The sequence below is a fragment of the Otolemur garnettii genome, unplaced genomic scaffold (genome assembly GCF_000181295.1).
Source record: "Otolemur garnettii isolate 467f Iridium unplaced genomic scaffold, OtoGar3 scaffold00171, whole genome shotgun sequence".
Classification (NCBI taxonomy): Eukaryota; Metazoa; Chordata; class Mammalia; order Primates; family Galagidae; genus Otolemur; species Otolemur garnettii.
In genome coordinates, this window is record NW_003852566.1 from 1,341,311 (window position 1) to 1,362,619 (window position 21,309).

A 21,309-nucleotide genomic window follows, 5' to 3' on the forward strand; every position below is an offset into this window, starting at 1 on the left:
CTCAGTGACCCACATGGCTGGCCCCTGGTGTGTGGTATGGCCTTCTGCTCTTCAGTGATACACTTGCACAGAGGTGCGGGAGGCACTTGTCACACCATGGGTAAGTACAGGGGAGCCTTCACAGCTGCCCCTCCCTGCACTGATCACCTCCCTAAGTTGGCTTAATTTTCATTGAGTGGCATGCACCCCAGGTGTGCATCAGCATAGTGGGCCTAGTTTCTTATGGTGACCACCTCTTGACTAGTAGCTGACTAGTTTGCTACAGTCTCCTGGGTGGTCAACTTACAGAGATTCTGCTGTATTTGTGTATATAAACAACTCTAAATATAAAAAAGGACAGTAAATCACTGTGTAAAAGATGAACAGTGACAACTGAGAGGGCACACCCTGTTCATAGACCTTGTGGGGCTGAAAGTCTCTGGGTGGGTCAGTGTGTGGGCGGTGAGTGGCTGTGAAGGCCAGGACATCACTGTGCACTGCTGTAGACCTGTATGCACTGGGCACGTAGGCCACACTACATTTACATACAAATTTTCCTTCTTCAACAATAAATTAACACTAACTGTAACTTTTTAATTTATAAACTTTTTAGTTTTTAAAAGCTTGTCACTTTGGTAATAACATTTAGCCTAAAACACAAATTGTACAGCTGTACAAAAAATACTTTCTTTCTTTATATCTTTATTCTCTTGAGTGTTTTCTATTTAATTTTTTTTCAATTTTTAAACTTTTTTGTTAAAAACAAAGACACAAACACACACATTAGCTGACTTACACAGGGTCAGGATCGTCAGTGTTGCTGTCTCTGCCTCGACACCTGTCCCACTGGAAGGGGTTCAGGCCAGTCCTACACAGGAGCTGTCATCTCTTGTGCTTAAGGAGCTGCCTGAGGCCATCTCACAGCTGTGTTTTTACATGAGCAGGAGGACACTTTAAAATAACGAGGAGAAGAATAAACAGAATGGTGACACAGTCATTACTGTCTTCATCAAGCTGGACCAGCTGCCCGTGGAAGCTTCCAGATGGCTGGTAGAGTGGGTGTATTTACACAAGCACGGGCCACACACTGCACTGTGGAGTCTGATGGCTGCGGTGACAGGGATTTCTCAGCTGAGCTGTGAGGATTCACCGTTGCATATTCAGCCCACCAAAGTGTCACTGCGGCGTGTGCCAGTGTCATGCCCTTGCCGTGAGTTCCCATGCCCCATACACTCAGGATCTGGTCTGAACTTTCCAGAGCCCATGTGAAATGATCGTTTCCGGGATTTAGCATAGATAAAATTAAAACCACACGGGAGCCTCCAAAAGTGTCTGGGACTGAGCACACATAGGCCGGCTTGCCTTGTCTGCCTCCCCCGGCTGTCAGATCTGGGTTTTGTTCCTGCCAGGTGAGGGTGCAGTGCCCTTGCCCAATTTAGCAGGAAAGACTGGAATCCACAGTTTCCTCCTTCCAAGTCCTGCTGACCTTCAGGGCTTCTGACGGTTTGGCCCTTCCTCCATCTGGCCAGCATTGGTTTGGTGCCTCCTGATGCCCCAGCTCCTGCTGCTGCTGCTGGGACACAGTTGAGAGCCAGGCAGGCACCAGCCCTGCCCTGAGAGGTCCCTGCCTTCTCAGAAGGAGCCTGACCTCTGCTGTGTATGGAGTGAGGTGCTCATCACAGGGAAGGTGGCTCAGGAGAGTAGGCAGGCAGCAGGGGGCTGTAGTTTCTAGACCAGTGGTATTGGAGCAAAGCCTCATGGGGGGAGTAAGGGAATCTGCAGGTCTCTGGGAAGGGTCACCAGAAGAGGGGGCCCCCCACCCCTTTACTAGTGCTGCCTTCACCGAGCCCCATCCATGCCCTGGGTGAGTCTGTCCAGAGGCTGAGATGACACCAGGGCTCTGAAGCAAGTGAAGTGGAGACTGAGGGCTGATGGGACTGGCCCTGACCCAGAGGGTGCTCTGAGCAGACCCTGGAGAACACAGAGTATGGATGGAGCAGGTAGAGATAGGCTGCAGGGACAGGGAGGCATTGTGAGATGGGCCATCCTGAGTGTCAAACAGAGGCCCTATGGGAAGGGGGTGATGGCCACCCCCTGGGTCACCTGGGGAGGCTGGAGGTTGGAAGGGGGGAGGGGACAGAAAGATGACTGACCTAGGAGGCTGCTGCAGGGGACCAGGAAGAGAAGGTCAGAGTTCTCAGGATGGAGAGGAGAGAACAATATGGCAGCAGACTGGAAGGTTGATTGGATAAGGAAGACCTGGTCCAGAGTGGATGACTCAGGAGAGGCTGATGTCATGGAGAGGGAGCAGAGGCCCCCAGGAGTGGTGCCCTCTATGGGAACCTGGATATGTGGAGGACAACTACCTGGGGGCCAGAAGTCCCCACCCAAACTAACTGCCCACTGAGGCCAGTAGCTTTCCTCTGGGGCCTGGCGCAAGTTCCCTGTGTGCTGGAGGGGGTGGTCAAGTCCTACTAGATGGCCTGGTCCAGGTGGGTGACAGCCCAGGAGGTGACTGTGGTCCTGAGCTGGGCTACAGGTCAGACTGCTGGCAGCACGGAGAGGGTCAGGCGTCTGCTGTTAAAAGACCCCACAGTGGCTCTGGTGCACAGCTGGTCTTGGGATCTTGGAGTGCCCTCACGGGCTGCACTGGGGCTGCATCTCCTGGGACTGTGGCATTTTCCACTGTATTGTATTGGGGGGGGCATCCTTTCTGAGAACTCATCTGGGAGGGCTGGACTGTACCCAGCTGTCCTTGGCTGAAGCTAGAGAAAGGAGAGGGGAGAGCTCACCTAAGTCATCTCCCTCTCTTGTCCTGCCACCTCTGTGCATGTATCACACTCCACAAGGAGCTTTCATGTCAGGACCTCATGGAACACTGTGGGGGTAGAATCTGCTGTCCCCACTTACCAGTGGGAAAATGAGGCACAGGCTCTTCATAGTGGCCAAGGTCACGGCCTTCAGTTCCTTGGTCTGTTTAGCGCCTGCAGTGTTTGGAGGGCAGGTGGCTGGGGGAAGGGAAGGGCCCTTGATGGGCAGCTGCTGCCACTGGCCACTCCTGAGAGGCCCCAGGCTGAGAGCTGTCATGAAAGGATTTTAAGAAGGCTGACTTATGCTGGAGGACACACTGGGTTTCCACCTCTGCTTTTTAAAAACAAAAATGACATTATTATAAATTACAGAAAAGCTTTAAACACAAAGGGAGGGACTGCCATGGCCACCACATTTCTACATTGGCCAGTCTTTTTCGCAGTGGATCCCAGATGCAGGCAGCACGTGTTACACCTGTCGGCGGCTGCAAGGCGCTCACTTAGCTGCCTCCCGTCCTCCCAGCCCACGAGGCAGGACCCTTGTCAGCTTCAGTCACATGGGAGTGAGTTTGGGAACCTCCCCCCAAAGCGTAATGTCCAGGCCCAGCTGGGTCCACTGCTCCCTGAGGACACCCACAGGTGACCTGTGGCTCTGTATTAGAGTCCCTTTAAGGAAGGGCTGAGTCGAGGCTGGCCAGGAGCTTCTCAGGGAGCCTTACAGTCCTCACGTCCCTTTACTCAGCAGAGCCTGCGACTTGGGAGCCCTCTGTGAGTCCTTAGGGCCTGCCACCATCAGCCCCGAGGGCTTCTCCCCAGCACTATCTTCTGCAGCCACCTTGTAGGGAGTAGGAGGCATCTGGGAACCCCACCTGCCTTTGTTCCTCAGCTGGGCACTATGTTTCTGAGCCATCTCCTGATGCTGGGCTCTGTGCCGGACACTGGGGAGGGGCAGCTCGTGGTCCCTGCCATGTTGCTGAGGGATGAGGAGGGAGCAGCAGGTGGAGGGGGTGTGAAGGGGAGGGGCAGTGCAGCTGGCCAGAGCTTGGCTGGGTAGGGACATTTGTGCCGTGCGTCTGAGGGGCCCTTTGCTCTGCAGAATGTCAGGGGGTTCCCAGCATCCAGGTGGGACTGACTAGATGGAACATGAGTGGGGCCCTGTGTGGCTTAGCCTCTCTGTCTGCTGGGCAGGCACAGTCACAGCCTGGCCTCTTCCCTGAGCCCCTACTGTGCTCAGATTATCATGGCAACCTGGTAGTGTGACTCATTTACTCATTTTATAGATGAGGAGACTGGGGTGCAGGGCGAAAGCACCCCTTGAGTGACCTCGTTGGAATGGTGGACTCCAGCCGGCAGCTAAGCCACTTCTGCCAGTCAGCTCCTAAGGTGCTGGGCAAGGGGCAGTGTTCGTGACAAGCACCCTCCATCCATCCCTTTGTCATTTCTCTTCAGAAAACAGCTCTGTGCTCCCAGGGGGCTTGCAGACACTTCTGCTCTCTCCACTTCAGGGTTCAATGAGAGGGCAAGAAGAATTAATTCTCCACAGGCAGGGTGGCCTCAGGGGCTGATCCCTTAAAGACTCACTAAGCTGGTAGCTATGGAGCCCTTGGCCTGGGAGGAGAGGAGAGGCAGGAGCTACAGCAATCTATCTGGGGACAACTCCCAGGGCAGTCCTGAGCCACAGAAAGTGGGCCATGTGGTTTTGCTGCCTGTGTCTACTGCTGACAGACATCTGCAAGTTTCTGAGTGTTCCCTAACACCTCCAACCTTTACTCTATCTCCACCACTCACCATGTTCCCAGACCCCAGTAGTGACCGACCACCTAGTGGCTATGTGCCGGGTGCTGGGCCATGAGCCATCACATCAGTCTGCCAGCAGCTACCCTCCCTCTGAAGAGGACAACACAGGCCTGCCACTCCCTGGTGCAGGTACAACACCAGCTTGGATTTTCTGAGTCAAGGCCAAGGGGAAGACAGGAGACAGTAGTGCCTCATGGCCTGAGGGTATTGTGCTGCTCCAGGTCATCCTGGTGCCTGAGTAGAAACCTGCCAGGCACCCACCTGCTAACCTCACCCTGACGCTTCTTTTCCTGGAGACGCAACAGGCCCTGTGGTAAGAACTACTCAGATGGAGAGAGAGTGCTCATTCGGAGAAAAAAGAAACAAGACACTCAGCCCTCTAAATCTGCTCAAATGGAAGCTATTCTATGACTACAATCACCCTTCTCTCTCTCAACAAATGGCCTGCCCCCTGCGTTCTCAGCTCCTGTCCCCAAGCAGCAACCAGGCAGCATTTAACAGGTCTGTGCACTAGAGTGGCCTCTGAGTCCCCAGGGTGCACAGGATGGCCCTGGCTGGTGGAAACTGTGGCCTTACCCCACTTCCAGATGCTGCTGTGACTCTCCCTGGCAGGCCAGGCCCCCTAAGCTCATCCCCTCTGCACAGTGAGCCCTGGAGCAGCTGCCTTTGAGTGCTGAATGTAAACCTGTGAAGCCCCCAGTGAGTGGTGGGAAATGCTGCATCCATCCCGGAGGTCTGCGTGCTGCCCAGCTGGTACTTGGTGAATGCTGGCTGAGTTGAAGGCGGCCAAGGTCAATTTTGGAAAAGGACAGCTCTGCCCACTGGTCTATCAGCAGAGCTCACTGCAAGGCCTTCCTTTGCTCGCTCTTGGGTTGCGTGGGAAGTCTTGGAAGGACCTCACAAGGGTGGGAGGGCATGAGGCAGTGGGGGGCTCCAGTTGGACCCAGGCTGCAGCTGTGGTTCCTACTATCACCTTTGTGACCTTGGAAAGCAGCTTTGCCTTTCTGGGTTGCACCTCCCTCTTGAAAAATGGATTAATGGAATGTAACCATGGAAGGTTACCATGATGACATCAGGAGGGAAGTGTGGACGTGTGAAGAAGCCCTGGCTTCTTTTTCTTCACCACCAGGGAAAGGGGAGCTGGGCCTAGGACCCAGAGGATAGCCTCGGAGCAGGCCCCTCGCTGGGATGCCTGGGTGCCTGCCTTTAGCTTCAGAGGCTGAGAACAACCTGCACTTAGGTGGGGAGGAGGAGCAATTCCCTGGTGTGCCATGGCCAGGCTCAGGCATGTCCTAGCAGCCACCAGGGGCCAGCCCAGGGAAGGCCTGAGGTTGCCCAGGACCTAGAGTCATCAAAGAAAGCTCTGTCACTCTTCATACTGCACTTGCTTAGGTCGGGAGCTGACTGAACACTGTCAGTGGTGGGGTGGAAACCGTCTGCTGTGGGCCCTGCCATTTACTGGCAAGGTGGCCTTGGATGAGATGCTGGATTTGGGGAGCTGAGCCTCAGATTTATCACAGAGATGTTTAAAAATATAGACTACTACAGCACAGATCTGCTGACTCAGACTTGGGGAGAGGGGCTGAGAACCTAGAGTTTTAAAACTTCCCAGGGGTCTGTGCCAGTGGCTAAGGGCAGAGAGCCCCGGTGGGTGCTGAATCTCACTTTCCTGGCTGATAGAGACCCTTAGCCATCACTGTAGTGCTTTGCTGCTTGGCTTCTACAAGATGGAAAGTTTATCATCCTCATGCTCAAGTCCAAGCAGAAAGACTATGCAGGTCCTCAAAGCCACTCTGGAGCCCTGATTCCCTAGCTCTTGCTGCCCAGCCAGCCTCCAAGGCTTTGTCCTCTGAGGGTCATAGCTAGTCAAGAAGGGGCTCAGTCCAGAACCTGCTCCTGTTACGGTCACTTGAATCCATTAGCCAGAAATTAGTCACCAGCCTCACCCTGCCATAGGCCAGGCTGAGAAGTGCACAGTAGTGGGGGTGCCCATGCCCTGCTCAGCTCTGGGCAGGTTGAGGAAGGAGACCGCAGCCTCTGTGCCTTGTCGTGGGTCTGGTGTGTGGCTCTGCCAGCTGTGTGAGCATGCTGACTTCCGAGCCTGGCTGCTGACGTCAGCCATGACAGTGGGGTGGATTTGCTCCGATGCTGACAAGCAGCCAGGCCCAGGGGCAGGATTGGTAACTTTTTGTGGGTCCTAGAATCCTGACAAGCTGACTACAGCCATGGGCTGGTCTCCTGCAAAAGGCCCGTCAGGCAAAATTTCACATGCAACCTCAGGGGCCCTTGGCTCTGTGGCTCCCAGCACTGTCCCCACCTCAACCCTCTGAGGACTCCGCAGATGCACCTCATACCTCCTTCTAGGGTAGCGGTTCTCAACCTGTGGGTTGCCACCCACAGGAACTGTATTAAAGGGTCGCGGCATTAGTGAGGTTGAGAACCACTGCTCTAGGACCTTGCTTCTGGTTGCAGCATCCTGCTTTCATTTTGTCCTGCCCCATGATTTCTCCACTCACCTCCCCTTTGCCTTGAGTGCTTCCCTCTCTCATGTGAGTAAGGGCTGCTGAGAACCTAGGTCAAGAGAAGACTCTATTTCTCTTCCCTCCTCATCTGAATCAGTTGTTTATGGACATGTCAGAAGTGTCACTGTTTTCTAGCAGATTACAAATAAATGATCAAAAGAGCAGGATCTTTAGTGAAAGCCTGTCACGTGGCACCCAGCCCCCAGAGCCTGAGTGCCAGTTTGCCGTGGTACTTGTTAAAGAGCCTGCTGTCTGGATTTGAACAAGGCCAGGGTTCTCCTTGGCTGTGCACTCTGCGGCAGGCGCCTTGCCTGCTTTCACGCACTGTCTTTCCTGCTCCAAGCTCAGGGAAGGTGCTCAGTGACTGGAGACATAGTCTGGTATCCTCCTGAGCTGGTGTGTGGTCTCAGTAGCTTCTTGTCTTTCAGAGCACCCAGTGCATCCCAGAAGGCTTAGAGAGCTACTATGCGGAGCAAGACTCCAGCGCCCGGGAGAAATTTTACACGGTCATAAATCACTACAACCTGGCCAAGCAGAGCATCACGCGCTCGGGGTCGCCCTGGATGTCAGTTCTGTCAGAAGAGAAGCTGTCGGAACAGGAGACTGAAGCGGCAGAGAAATCAGCTTAGCGGGATGGGCAAGTTCCTTACAATGTGTCGCCTGAAGGTAACAAAGGGACTTTGTGGGACATTTCATTAAATAGAATTACTGGTAATTTAGAGGTTATGGTGCAACTGCTTCTGTTTGCTAATGCTGCTTTGCAAATCCAACTTGCTGCTGGCCACCCATGGGCATATCGGTACTGCCTAAAGAGCTCCAACACCACTTTTCATGTTAAGATCTGAATTTTGCCCCTTTTCTGGGATTTATTGGATGCTGTCAAAGAATAAATTTACACTGGATATGCCAAGGGTTTGGACTTCAGATAAATAATGCATTTTGTGGAATTGATTTTTTTAAGCCACCTTGCTATCTGCAAACCTTACTCCACAGCTGCATCTAGCACGATCCTGTACTTCACATTCTTTCCCATCTGCCATCAGCTGGAGCAGAGTTGTCTGCCAGGGCCCATGGTAGTAAAGGGCATAGAGAATGAAGGAGAAAGATCCACACTGCCCTTCATGCTGACTCCTGAGTGGGACAGCCCTGCAACAAGGCACGTTACTGCTGCCCCCAGAAGGTTTGGTCCCTGCTGGCTCTGCATCTTGATAAGGGGGGCAGTGCTGGGTGGAGATGGCTATGGGGCACCCCAGCATAGACTGTGCTGGAGTAAGGGAGGGGACTTGGCGAGGTGGTACAACTGCCCAGTCCCTGGGAGGTAGGACAGAATCCCACTGACCCTTTCCTTCACTTTTATTATGATGAATAAATTTGCAGCAACAGCCTTGTTAGCAAGTCAGGTTTAAAAAACTTAGCAGGGTGGGAAAAGTGAAAATGCAATTGCTGGTAAGCCAGAGCTACTTTAATTTTTATTCTGTGAACAGATTTAACTTGAGGTGAGAAGCAGGCAGGCAGGATTGGCGGGGGCTGGTGTGGCGCCGTGCAAATGCAATGACAACATTTCAATCTGCAATCTTTGTATGAAAATTGTTTCCATTTGAATCTTGACATTAAATTGTATGTTTACAAAATTGCCGGTTAGATAAACAAGTGTGTAAGATAATTAAATACAAAAAAAGACGTTCACCGGCGTTTCTTCTATGTTATTTGAATGTGCTGTTTCTGGTGGACATGTCGGAAGTTTCACTGTATTTTTAGTAGATCAGAAATAAACGACAAGTAGTGTGAGATCTGCTGTGAGTGTGCATGGTAGTCATGGTCAGCTCCACAGCTGTCGTCTGAAATGTGCTTCCGGTACATAAGATACAGACTGTGCCCTCAGCACACTGAGTGTGCATCACCGAGGGGGTACCACAAGATGTCCTAAGCTATGGGGGATACCTAAAGAACAGGAAGGCAATGCCCACTGTCCTGCCCAGCTAGACATGAACAGGCGGAGCTGTGGAGCACAGTTCCAAGGCAGACCCCACACGTATTCTCTAGTAGACATGTACTCTATAGACTGTAATCACTCACATGTAACTCTGTGCAAATAAAGAACATGCAGATACTGTGCTGCCCTGTGGACTATCTGTACTGCACACATTCCGCCAGCAGCAGGACCAGTGATCTCACACCCACATGGCCACCAGGATGCTTCCTGTAGAGGCAGTCCACACATCTCGGGCTTTTAGTTACACCTAGGTGTTCCCCGTTAAGCTTCCCAGGTCAGAGGCACAGGCACAAGAGTGGCAGGCCCCATTTCTCCCTGGCCCACTTCTTCTTTGAATAAAAGCTCCTCAGACCCAGTGGCAGGAAACCAGGCTTCCCACCCTGCCCACCTTGGAGGGCCACAGTTTGCCCTGCAGTTCCTCCCCGACACCAGGTGGGTGGGTGGGTCCCCACTGAATCTTAAGACTTAGAATCACTAACAATATATTAGTGGCTGTAATTGTATTTATTAGATTAACAAAGGCAAATGTGAATTTCCTATGATACAATGTGTCTGTGTATTGATTGACTCAGGCAGCAAGAAACCCCAGGAAACAAGTAATAATTTGTGGAGAGGCCTTATGAACCATGTTCTTCCCTGAAGCTACCAGGACAAGAAAGGCCAGTGACTTCCTCTAAGCCCTGAGACAATCTGGGGAGTTTCCAGCCTGCTATGCCCCTCCCCTGGGGCAGCCCTCTGCCCAGGCAGCCCGGTTCAGTGCAGTTCACAGTAGGCTTTCTTGTTCACTGTCTTGCCTTCCGGCAACCACAAAGACCACTTGCTACTTAAGTGCATTGTTTTCCTTTTCAGCTGCTAAATGGGCTTAACCACACTGCTTTGGGTGTCCCTTTGGTGGGAGTACATGTCTGCCTCAGGCCCCACTGCCCTCAAAATGGCTCTGTGATAAAATTTGGTCCCCACAGGCTCCAGCGTCAGAGATGAAGGAGAGCGCACAATTTGTAGCCTGGCTGTGTGGCGCAGGGCCCAGGCTAGCTGTCATACCAGTCAAGGAAGAGCAGGGAGAAGGAGCACATCACGAGGAAGAAGAGGATCCACACGCGGAAGCCGGCATTGTTTTTGATGGCCTGGGCAGGGACAGGAGCACAGGTGTTTTTATTCCATGGTTTTAACAATCCTGTAACGCTCATTCTTACCACCCCTAGCCTGGTCATAGCTGTCACTGCATGTTGCTCAGTCCCATTCTTACCCAGAATTGATAGCTTGATTATTAAGCAAAGTCAGAGAGTGGGTTTAAGCTTCATCAGAAGACAAACAGGTTGTATTTCCCTGCTGCTTAGCTACAATTTGGAGGTCCTGCACAATTCCCCCAGGAAGCACAACACCCAGAGATCACTGATTCTGTCCCAGGGTGAAAGGCTCAGAGCAGAGTAGGCCCTCAGTTTTGTGTTTCCTAGCGCTGCAGTGTCAGTGGCAACCCAACCCCAAGCACTGAGCTGGGGATACAGCCCACTGGGTAGAGATGGCCTGTGGGATCCTCCATGAACAGCGCTAATCGCTGGCCCCTCGGTGACGCCCACCTCTTTATTCAGGGCACTGGCCTGACCGTTGCCAAGAGCATTCCCCTGCCATTTCCCCAGATGGCTCCTCAGACTGGGGTAAGCCTTTGCCTCTGAACTGGCTAGAGGTGGCCCAGTGGGTCTCGTGAACACACATGGCTTGGCTGGGACTGTCCATGGCCTCAGCTGCGGGGCTGGCCCTGTGGGCTTTGCCGGTGAGACCAGCAGCCTGCCAAGACAGGTGCTGTGCCGTCAGACCCTGAGACGCAGAGAGCACCCACCTCTCTTATGTCCTCATTGCCCTCCTTGATATTCTCAGTCGCCCCTACAACTAACTGGTGGATGCTGTCAATCTCGGCTTCCTGTTGAAGAGAAGAGTGTTAGGTGAACACAAGGGTGAGGATCTCTTGTCTGAAAATCCAAACTCAAACAAGGATTTCCTTTGACTGTCATGTTGGACTCAAAAAGTTTCAGATTTGGAATACTTGGGGTCTTGGGCTTTTGGATGAGGGACATAGCACCTGCATAGCCTCCTCCCCCCAGGCTTACATCATGACAGAAACAGCAGCTGCCCCTTCTAAGGGCTGGAGCTTAACTGCATAGACCACAGATCCTCTCAGCACCCTAAGAAGTAGGTATCGTCCCCCTCTACTTTATAACAGAGAAAATTATGGGTCAGAGAAGTGTACCAACTTGCCCAAAGTCACGCAGCAGCCAAGTAGCAGAACCTTGCCTGCCTCAGTGCCTGTGCTCCTTCTACCCCAGCTGCTATCACTCCTGTGTCACTGGCCTGATGACAAGGTCAAAAACCTAAAAGTCACTGTGTATGAGGCAACGCCACTCGCCATGGCTTTCCCTGCAGACTCTACCTCATTCTTTCTGAAGTGCACAGAAGTAAGCGTCAAAGCCTGGGTGCTTCCAAACATATATGCTAGCTTCACAAACAGTGCTTTATGTTTTATAATTACATCTCTAAAAAATAGGCTGAAATACAAAAATCAAAATAGGATGCAGGGTGTCTGCAGAAAACCCCAGCACCTGTATTACTCCACACACCGGGAAGCTTAATAGCGGCCCCCACAGGACGCCAGCTAAAGAGCCCAGCATTCCATAGGCGCAGTCCATGCAAGACGGGCTCGCAGTAGGAGTGCTGCTCGATCCCTTTGGCAGAGGGAAGCTGCTTCCTGGTAGTATGGAGTACCAGGGAGGGGAATGGACACCAGTGTGGGATTCTAGAGAAGCCTACAGTGCAGGGAGGAAAGCCACCTGTAGCTGCCTGGTTCCTGGAGACGGCCATTGGGGGAGGGGGCTTCACTCTCTGATCAGACTTTTCTAGAGACTCTCCAAGCAGAGGCCAGGTGACCACTGCCCATGCTCCTGTGAGAGAATTGATATGAGCACTATGCCAAACTGGTAGAAAAAACAAGAAAGACACGCCACAGCTCTGGTTTCAGAACTCCTTTCCTAAGGCAAGGCTCTGGCCTGCTCTGTGCATCCCCCCCCAGGGAAAGCACTGGGGTGGCTAAAGCAGGGCAGTGACCATGGGCTCTTCTCTGCCTGCCGGTCCTGTCCTAGGGCTTGGGAATAGCACATACAAACCCACAGTCACTGAGTTAATGGCAACTTAGCTGTGCTGACTCTAGGAACCTCCGAAATGATACAATTCTGACTTCCAGTGCAACTCATTGCACGTAAGAGAGATTGTGGCAGCTTCCTTAGCCAGTGGTCATGAAGCTGAACTAATGACCTTCAAGGCAGCCATCAGGCTTCTCAACAAGGCTCTGCCTGCATCTGTGTGCACCCTTCCTTTATGGTGCTACTGGAAAGGGCATCCCTAATGAACCTGAACTCCTGTATTGTTGCCACACTCATTGTGCCTCACTTACAGTGACTGTCTCTGTGTGGTATAGGAAGAATCCCACCTCAACACACTGGAGAGAACCCATCTTGTCTTTTAAACCTTTCCACAGTTTTTGGGTGTTAAAAAAAAAAGGGCAAATTTTTCACGCCTTTAAAAATGTTTCCAGTTAACTGGATGGAAGAATTTCAGAACTATCGGCAGGCAGAAATAACACAAAAATTCACTAAAGAGAACAATCCCATTTCTCATGAAGACATAGACACAGGGCAGCATGGACCCAGCACCTTGTGAGGGTCAAATGTGAGCTCTGTGACACTGCTGAGAAGCTACCACCTGCCCCACAGCATGCTGGGCTTCTGCAGCTCACCTCCCTGCCTTATAACACTCCCAGAAGAGTTGCTCCACTTAACAGATGGAAGTGCAGCTCAGAGGGGCCCCAGCTCACCCCAGGGCACCGTGACTGCCCTGACTCCCAGTCCTGCACTGGCTTCCTACATGCCCCTGTGTGCTCTCTGTTATCACGGTTGTGGCCAGGCTGGGGCCAGGTTTCCTCAAGGACCTCTGCAGGTGTACACCTGCCCCCAGCTAGGAAGCACCAGATGCCTTCAGAAGGAGCAGCCTGAATTCTTAGTACATTCCCTCTTTCAGCTAAAACTTTCTTTTGTTTTTTTACCTGTTGCAAAACCTTTTCTGTGAATATCTCTTGGAGTCTGGAAATTTCAACCACTTTCCCTTCAATTTGCCTTTATAAAAAGAAGAAATCAATAGATTAATATTAACTATTAGTACTTGGTTATCCAACAGGAACATTACACATTTTAAAGCAATCATCTAAGTGAAACTAGGAGGGGGGCACACCATCTTGGGTGAGGGCAGAGAGGGAGGCAGAGGAAGACCATCTACTTACCACAGGGTATCCCAAAAATCACCCCTAAAGTTGCCATACATAGGGAAAATAGGAAGTGTAGCTTAATGCACATTCATTACAGAATTTTACAAAATATTTACAAAATATTCTGTATATGTTGGCTACCTCTTTGTAAAATTCTATAATCAATATTTTGTTAATGAAGGCACACTAAACTATAATTTCCTAGTTTCCCTATGTATGGTGACTTTAGGATGCCTGTAGTTCAGCTTAGTCCAGAGCACTGGGCTTTTTGGGAATATGCTGTACCCTGTGAGCTGACCTTCAGTCCCCAGCAGTGGGTGTCCCTCCACGGGATCTGGGCACACACAGCCATGCCCAAGCTGCAAATTGCAGTTCTCAGCTCCTATGGCTGCCCAGTAACCAGTGTCAGGATGTGTTGATGACCCAACTCTGGTTACTGCCCAACAGGTTAAAGAAAGTATATTTATCACTCAAGCCAACTCCCTGTCACAAGGAAATAAACTCTGATTCAGACTGAAAATATCATGTTTGGGTTTGGCCACTAAGTGCCCGTCCAACTTGAAACATCTGAGTGAGCCACCCTCCCTGTGCGAGGGCTGGCATGGGCTACCCTGGAGGCAGGCTGGGGGCTTGTCTGCTTCTGTGGACAGCAGCTGACACAGGCTAAGGTTAAGTGCTGTTCCAGGACACAGCAGCAGCAGAAAGCGACAAGAGCTGACACATGCTGGGTAGCGAGCGGAGGTACTGTTGTGCCACAGTGGAGGTGAGGGAAAGGAGGAGACGCTAGCCAAAAGGAGGCAGGTCCTGGCTTAGGGGAGGCACAGCCAGGTGGGGCTGGCTGGTTGGAGAGCCAGCATGTCCCCTGGTGAGGGCAAAATGCCAAGAGGCCCTGGGGGGCTGTCATGTGTACTGAGTTTCCAGCTATAGGGGCAACACTGGGATCCCACAACGCAGCAAGGCTCTGCAGAGAGCCAGGCCTCATCTTCAGAGCACATTCCCATAGGGCCTGAGGACTCTGAGTGCTTTCCCTGGAGGACTAGTGATCGCAGGCATGTGGCCCTGGCCTTGCCTTCCGTATCCCAGAATCCCTATTGGATGAGGGAGGGTGAAGGAAGACCCTATTGGAGCCATTTGCTGGAGGGCTTCTATTTGTCTGGTGTCACTCACAAGGCCCATTTCACTTTAACTGCATGTGAACAGCCCAGATGGGAGTGTTAATCATAGTCAGGTGACCAGCAGTCCCCAGCTGCCCTCTCTGGATGGTGTGCCAGGCAGCTCTGTGGCAGAGGCACCAGTGGCTTCCCTCAGGCCAGCAAGCGGAGGGCAGCAGGGATTCAGCAGCTCCCCATTGAAACAGTTCAGATGGGCTGCATTTGGCCAAGGTCCACACATGCATGCCTGGGCACCAAAGTAAATAAATACTGTTCCTGGTTCCTGGCGATGTTGTAAAGTAGGCCATCAGCTCACAGGGGAGCACATACATACCTCACTTCGTCAAACAAGCTGTTCATTTCACCAATTAGTCGCTGATTTTCTTGTTCAAACTGTGGGGAAACAAACACATTCAAAACACAAAAACATCAGATGGAATTTAGGCAAGAAAACATTGCTCTACCCTCCAGGAAGTGGCTGAGCCCCCTGCTTGCAGCATGGAACAGTGGGGCATCGCTGGGAGATCGGGAGCACTCGTGTAAGAAACATCCTACTTTAGGAAGAAAAAAAAATCCTGAAAAATCCCAAAGTACAGCTGTGTTGCTGATGGCTTGGAGTCTCCATCTTGAGGGTCTGTACTCAAAGCATGCAAGCTGATATCTGCCATGTGGCTGCAATAGCACCGGAGCTTGTGTCTCTGCCCTGGTGACCTACCTGCCTGCTATTCTCCGTTCCAGGCTTATTTTCTGCCTCTAGTATCTCCACTATTTTTTAAATGGAGAAAGGTCTGACATGGGGAAGAGTCTGGATTGAAAGGGGAAATGGGTGGCTTTGCTGAGCTGGCCTTGGGGCCCTCGGACTTCCTGGCCTTGCCTGGCCATTGCACTACTCAGCAGACCCTAAGCCTGAGGAGTCGTGTTTCCCATTGCTCAGGCAGGGTGAGGATGGCCCCCCTGGCACCAGGGACAGGAGTTCCTCATATAACTGAGTGACCTCAGCAGAGCTGACAGCTGTTCCTCTGGCCATTTGCACCAACTTGATAGGCTGAAGAAAAGGATAGAAGCGCCTGGAACTCACCATGGGAGAGCTGCTGGGGTCCCACCCCAGGGCAGCGTATGTTAAGAGCTATGGATCTGGCGGGGATCAACTGGGGAAATGTAGAGTTAGAAATGACGAGGGACAAAGAGACAAGACACACAGAGAAGAGTTTTCAAAGGTAGGAGAACAGGAGACCACGGCCTGCTTGTGGGGTTCTGACGGGCCCTGAGTGTCAGTATCACTCAGTTTTTATTGAAGGCTGTTTGCTCATCAGCCCAGAGGGTAAACTGAGAAAGGGAACCAAGAGGTCAGTAGTTTCTCTGAGCAAGCATATCAGCTTCTATTGTTTCTATAGTCATTTACTTTAAGGGTCTGAGCAGTCATGAGAAATCCAGAACCTGAGCCTTGTGTGTGGGCAGCCTCCTATCTGCCGTCACACACACAGATTCCTAAGAGGGTGTTAATACCCATCGTGGAGTAAAACACCACTGACTTTAATCTCTGAAGAATCGGTGGAAGAGAGGAATTTTCCTCTCATCACCACCAAGAGGGTCTTCCTCTGGGATAAGGGAGAAGCCCTCCCACTCATATTTTAGGGCTCGAGCTGTTCCCTTCATCTCTGCCCCAGCCAAATACAGAGAACAGCTCAAAACTAAGCCTAGGTACTTTCTTAGAGATGTGACTCTCCAGAGAAGATGAATCACTTTCTCTTATGTCCTTGCCCTTGTTAAAAAGCTCTCCTGTATTCAGCCCATCCTACATTTCTTTCCTTGTCCAGGGGCCTGTCTTCCTCCCTGGGTGGGGCTGTCCCTGTACCTCCAGGACCTGAGCCCAGCACAGAGCCTCACACTCCAGGGCCCTGGCTCTCAGCACAGCTGCTCAATAGATACAAGTGACCTCTGCTCACCCTAGACCTGCAGGTCAGAAAATAGGTGGGCAAAGCTTCAGGCAGGGCGGAAGTACTGGGAAACTCCCTGCAGGGCTGATTTGCTGGCAGCTGACATAGCCCTGTTTATGGCCCTTTTAATCTGGCATCAAAAAGGCTATTTAAGAGAATGAGTATTTCACTTTTGAGTTTGAAAGTGTCAGCTATGTTAAATGTCAAGTCAATAGTTACAATACTTAATTCTAGTATCTATGAAAAACATGTAATTACTCCAACATACAGGAACTCATTCACTCAAATCCAAGTACTACGGGGGGGTGGGTAGGGGGGGGGGGGGGGGGGGGGGGGGGATGAGGGGAAGGGAAACATTTTTTTTAATTTTTCTAATGACAAAATATGGCCCTGCCCCTTTAAATTCACAGTCCTTTTGTGTTTTGAAACTGTTCTAAACAAAATTAACTGGTGATTTTTGAGGTGATTTGTTACTAGAGTGTTCCTTCAAAGCTATTTTTGTTTCCTCCCCAGTTTGTGGCAGGCATACAGCGCGGTGCTTCCTGGCAGGCCTGCTCACGATCATCAACTCTGACAGCTGCACATCAGCCCTCCACATGGGCAGGAGTGGGTCAGATCTGGCTCTCATTTCCTTCTACCTCATGGATTCTTGACGCCACCTGAAAAATACCTAGTTCCTTGAGGAAAAGAGGGAAACAGGTGCCTCAAGGGATCAAAGGTGGTAAGGGCTGAAGAGAAGTTTTCCAGACAAGTGTGAGGTTACTGGAGTACTAAGCAGCCTGGCAGAGCATGGGCTGACCAGTAGTGTCAAGGCTGCTGACAACACCGCCTTGCACCAGATGTCACAGTGGCTTCCGAAGCTGTCTAAATGACAAAACTGTTGCTGGGAGGCAGAGGTAGGTGGTGGCTATGCCACGTGGCTATAGGAGCCAATCCTTGGAGGCCCTGTGGGAACCCTGGGCCAGGTACTGCTTCTAGGGCCTGCTTCTTGTAGACGGATGGGATTCACGTCCTTCCTGCCTGAGCCTGAGGCTAAGGAGCCACGACTGGACTTCCAGAGCCTCCACCTTCTGAGCAGTGTGATGCTGGGCATGGGACTCACCTGTCTGTCTTTGTCACTGAGATAGGGATAACAGTACTTAAATAGAGGGACTAGTAGAGTTTGTGGAACAACATGTAAATCAAAACATACGACTTGTTTGCCAAAGTGCCCCACACATGGTAAACTCTCAATAAATGCTACGTATCATGATTTAATCTCTCTAGAGATCTAGGATGTACAAAATGAGTTGGCTAAAAGTTTGGAAGGCCCCTTCCACCTCTCTGGTCATTATTCTAGAGGACTGCTATGGCAACTGGCCGTCTCACATGCTCAGGCCTGGGAGTGCACACCCAACATCTTCTGGAGCTGGCTGAGCAGCAGTAGGGAGCGTCTGTGTGGCCATGTCACCTTCCCACACAGACAGGGGCTTTGAAAGGAGCAGGGAATGAAAGGCCTGGTGTCCACAGTCAGCATGACAGACAGGGGTATCTGTGCCCCGTGAGGACAAACCTGACCCCAAATGAGGAAATATTAACCCTTTACCCGTCCATGCAAAGGAAGAGCCTAGATGATGGGGAAGGTGGGCAAGCAGGCCCTCTAGGCCTGATAGCAGCTAGCCTGTCTGGGCTCCCCTCCCCTGCCCATCTACTCTCATCAACATATAAGGCTTTCTTCTAGCCAGACCAGCAACCCTGCATCCCAACACACACACCATATAGTCTGTGGTGCAGCCCTGTGTTAAAAAGTCTAGGACTTGGGAGCTGTTGATCTTAGGCCAGGAACGTAAGTGTCTATAAAATGGAGCAGCAATAACGCCCCTCACATGGGGTTGCATAAGTTATCATATGCTGACGTGCTCAAAGAGGAACTTGGCACATGGTGTGTTTACATGCATGTTAGGTGATGTCATTATTTAACTGTTTTACTCCCTTAGACATCAGTTAGACTTTCCAATAAAGCCCTGTTAAAGGGTTTCTAATATGGTTTAAAGAATACATACCCAGATTGTGAATATATTATTATAGAAATCCTTTTCTAATCTAATCCTCTTTACTATAGTTCTTAAAAGAAAATCACCCCTACAAAGTCCTTTTGGTATAAAATGAGACCAGGAGAGGCATTTGCATTGCAAAGAGCCACACACAGCTGGCTGGAGCCCACAGTTGGGACCCTCCTAGAAAGCAGTCTGAACCCATGACTAAGGGGCCCACTGCATGGGTCCTTTCTGGGCTATTCTAGACGTGAGCCAAACCCCTCCACACTCCCAATGCTGGGACCCTCCCATGCCCTGTGAACCTGTAACCTCCCAGTGTCTGGATGCCAGGTCTTGCTGTGTGATGCTCAGATTCTAAAATGACTCCTGTGTTCTCAATGTGTGAACTGAGCTTGGCCACAGACTGTAAGCCCTGACAGCTGGCCACCAAGGCCTTCTACGGCCTGCCCCAGGGGAAGGGCTGGGGACATCTTTCAAGTGGATTTAAGAAACAGAAATCACATTCATGACCATAAAAATTATCCCAAGGAATACATCGATAAGTGCATATGGCTGTATTTGAGGCAAAGAAAATGAACTTCTCTGCTCAGAAAAGGAAGAATTTTCAACTTCTTTGCTTAGAAAGAAGGCATTTTCTTGACATAACATCAGAAAACAATTTGGTTCCACTCATTCTGACTACAAAATATCTGCTAACTCAAAGGCATAAAACACCTGCCTGTATCATGAGTTATAAATGGAAACTCATTGTGTAATCATATGACACCTTGAAACTATTTTGGATTATGTAGTAACTATTCCTTTCGATGAAATAATGAATTAAATTACCATTATAAGGCTTAATTCATTATTATACACTGAGGAAAAATTCCAAAACAGTGATTATGAATTAAGACCACTACAATACTACAATACTTTCCAATTTATTTTTTATTTATTTATTTATTTTGAGACAGAGCCTCAAGCTGTCCCCCTGGGTAGAGTGCCGTGGCATCACAGCTCACAGCAACCTCCAACTACTAGGCTCAAGTGAGTCTCCTGCCTCTGCCTCCCAAGTAGCTGGGACCACAGGTGCCCACCACAACGCCCGGTTATTTTTTGGTTGCAGCCGTCATTGTTGTTTTGGTGGGCTGGGGCTGGATTTGAACCTGCCACCTTAGATGTATGTGGCTGGCGCCTTAGCCACTTGAGCCACAGATGCCGAGCCAATACTTTCCAATTTAAAACCAATGGTGTGGTATTTCTTTGTCTTTGTTTTTAGGGTAAAGCCTTTTAAATAAGATTTGGGTTAGACTATAAGATATAGTACCTAGTCATTATTCCCAATTAAAAAAGAAGTTAACTAAACATTAAACAGCCTGTCATGAAAGTATGGTACATTATAGCTTCCTGCCCAATCCTCTGGCAGGGACACAATAAAAGCTAGGAAGTTCTGCCAATGAGATCGCTTTAAGTCATTGACACCGTGATGCTGAAACAGCCAGTGTTACTGTGCACGGTGTCTGTTAGGGCAGGGGACTAACATGGAAGCACGGTCCCTCGGTAGTTGTTGCAGGCACAAGACCCGTACCTATGAACACTGACTTTTGTCCTTTAGTCATTAAGTCACAGGCTGCATGTATGCAGGGCATGGATGACACAAGGACACCCAGCATCTCTGTGCTGGAAGAGCCAGTGCTAGCTGTGCCCCTCCCTCTGCTGGGAGCTCTCACATCCTCCTGCAGCGGTCCCCAACCTTATTGGGATCAGGAACCAGTTTCATGGAAGACAACTTTTCCACAGACCAGGGGAACAGAAATGAGGATGGTTCCAAGATGATTCACGTGCATTATGCTTACTCCAGATCACCAGCATCAGATTCTTCAGAAGCCCAGCTAAGACCCCTGCATGTGCAGTTGACAATAGGGCCTGTGCTCCTATGAGAAGCTGACACTGCTGCTGACCTGGCAGGAGGCAGAGTTCAGCTGGTGATGCCAGTGATGGGAGCGGCTGTAAACACAAAAGAAGATGAAGCGTCTCCCAGTTCCTAACAGGCTACAACCTGGGTCCACAGTCCAGAAACTTGGGGACCGCAGCTCTACTACCTCTGGTACTTGTGTCAGTTCTTTAGAGTATTGATTTAGACCAAACTCAAGTCAATGAAGCTAATTTTCCTGCCTTAACTTAAGATCATAAGTGAATAAAGAGGACTCACAGTCAACTCTGTCTAGGCCCAGTGCTCATGTTCTTTCACCATGTCTCAAGGGGACCATAGCATCAGGTCATCAGGGACATCCTTGCTGCCACCTTCCTCTGGTCCACTTCCCACGGCTGTTAGGTCGGGTCTAAATGCTACTACACCTTTGCTGCTAACCAGGAGGAAGGAAAATCTTTAGGCAAACGAATGATCTACATTATTCTAGCTAGTTCCTTTATGCAGAGTGGTAGAGTGCATTAAAAAAAAGCCCACCACAGAAAAGTAAATTCTGCTTAAATATAAATGCATTCTTTCTTTCTTTTTTTTTTTTTGTAGAGACAGAGTCTCACTTTATTGCCCTCTGTGGAGTGCTGTGGCGTCACACAGCTCACAGCAACCTCCAACTTCTGGGCCTAGGTGATTCTCTTGCCTCAGTCTCCCAAGTAGCTGGGACTACAGGTGCCCACCACAATGCCCAGCTATTTTTTTGTTGCAATTTGGCCAGGGCTGGGTTTGAACCCTCCACCCTCGGTATATGGGGCTGGCACCCTGCCCACTGAGCCACAGGTGCCACTCAATGGATTCTTTTTTTTTTTTTT

General features: G+C 50.6%; 2 protein-coding genes across 2 annotated transcripts in view; one reads left to right on the top strand and one right to left on the bottom strand.

The window, feature by feature from the left end:
* The window catches only part of NSG1 (neuronal vesicle trafficking associated 1), a 30,766-nt gene extending 22,739 nt beyond the window's left edge, over positions 1-8,027 (top strand). The window contains exon 5 of the mRNA XM_003800186.3: positions 7,537-8,027. Coding sequence (XP_003800234.1) covers positions 7,537-7,737 — 201 coding nt within the window. The 3' untranslated portion in view covers positions 7,738-8,027. The remainder of the gene's footprint in view (positions 1-7,536) is intronic.
* Positions 8,028-9,586: 1,559 nt separating this feature from the next.
* The window catches only part of STX18 (syntaxin 18), a 143,953-nt gene continuing 132,230 nt past the window's right edge, over positions 9,587-21,309 (bottom strand). The window contains exons 8-11 of the mRNA XM_003800188.3: positions 14,896-14,954; positions 13,192-13,261; positions 10,939-11,019; positions 9,587-10,225 (exon numbers count right to left, since the gene is read on the bottom strand). Of these exons, the coding sequence (XP_003800236.1) occupies positions 10,130-10,225; positions 10,939-11,019; positions 13,192-13,261; positions 14,896-14,954 (306 nt within the window). The 3' untranslated portion in view covers positions 9,587-10,129. The remainder of the gene's footprint in view (positions 10,226-10,938; positions 11,020-13,191; positions 13,262-14,895; positions 14,955-21,309) is intronic.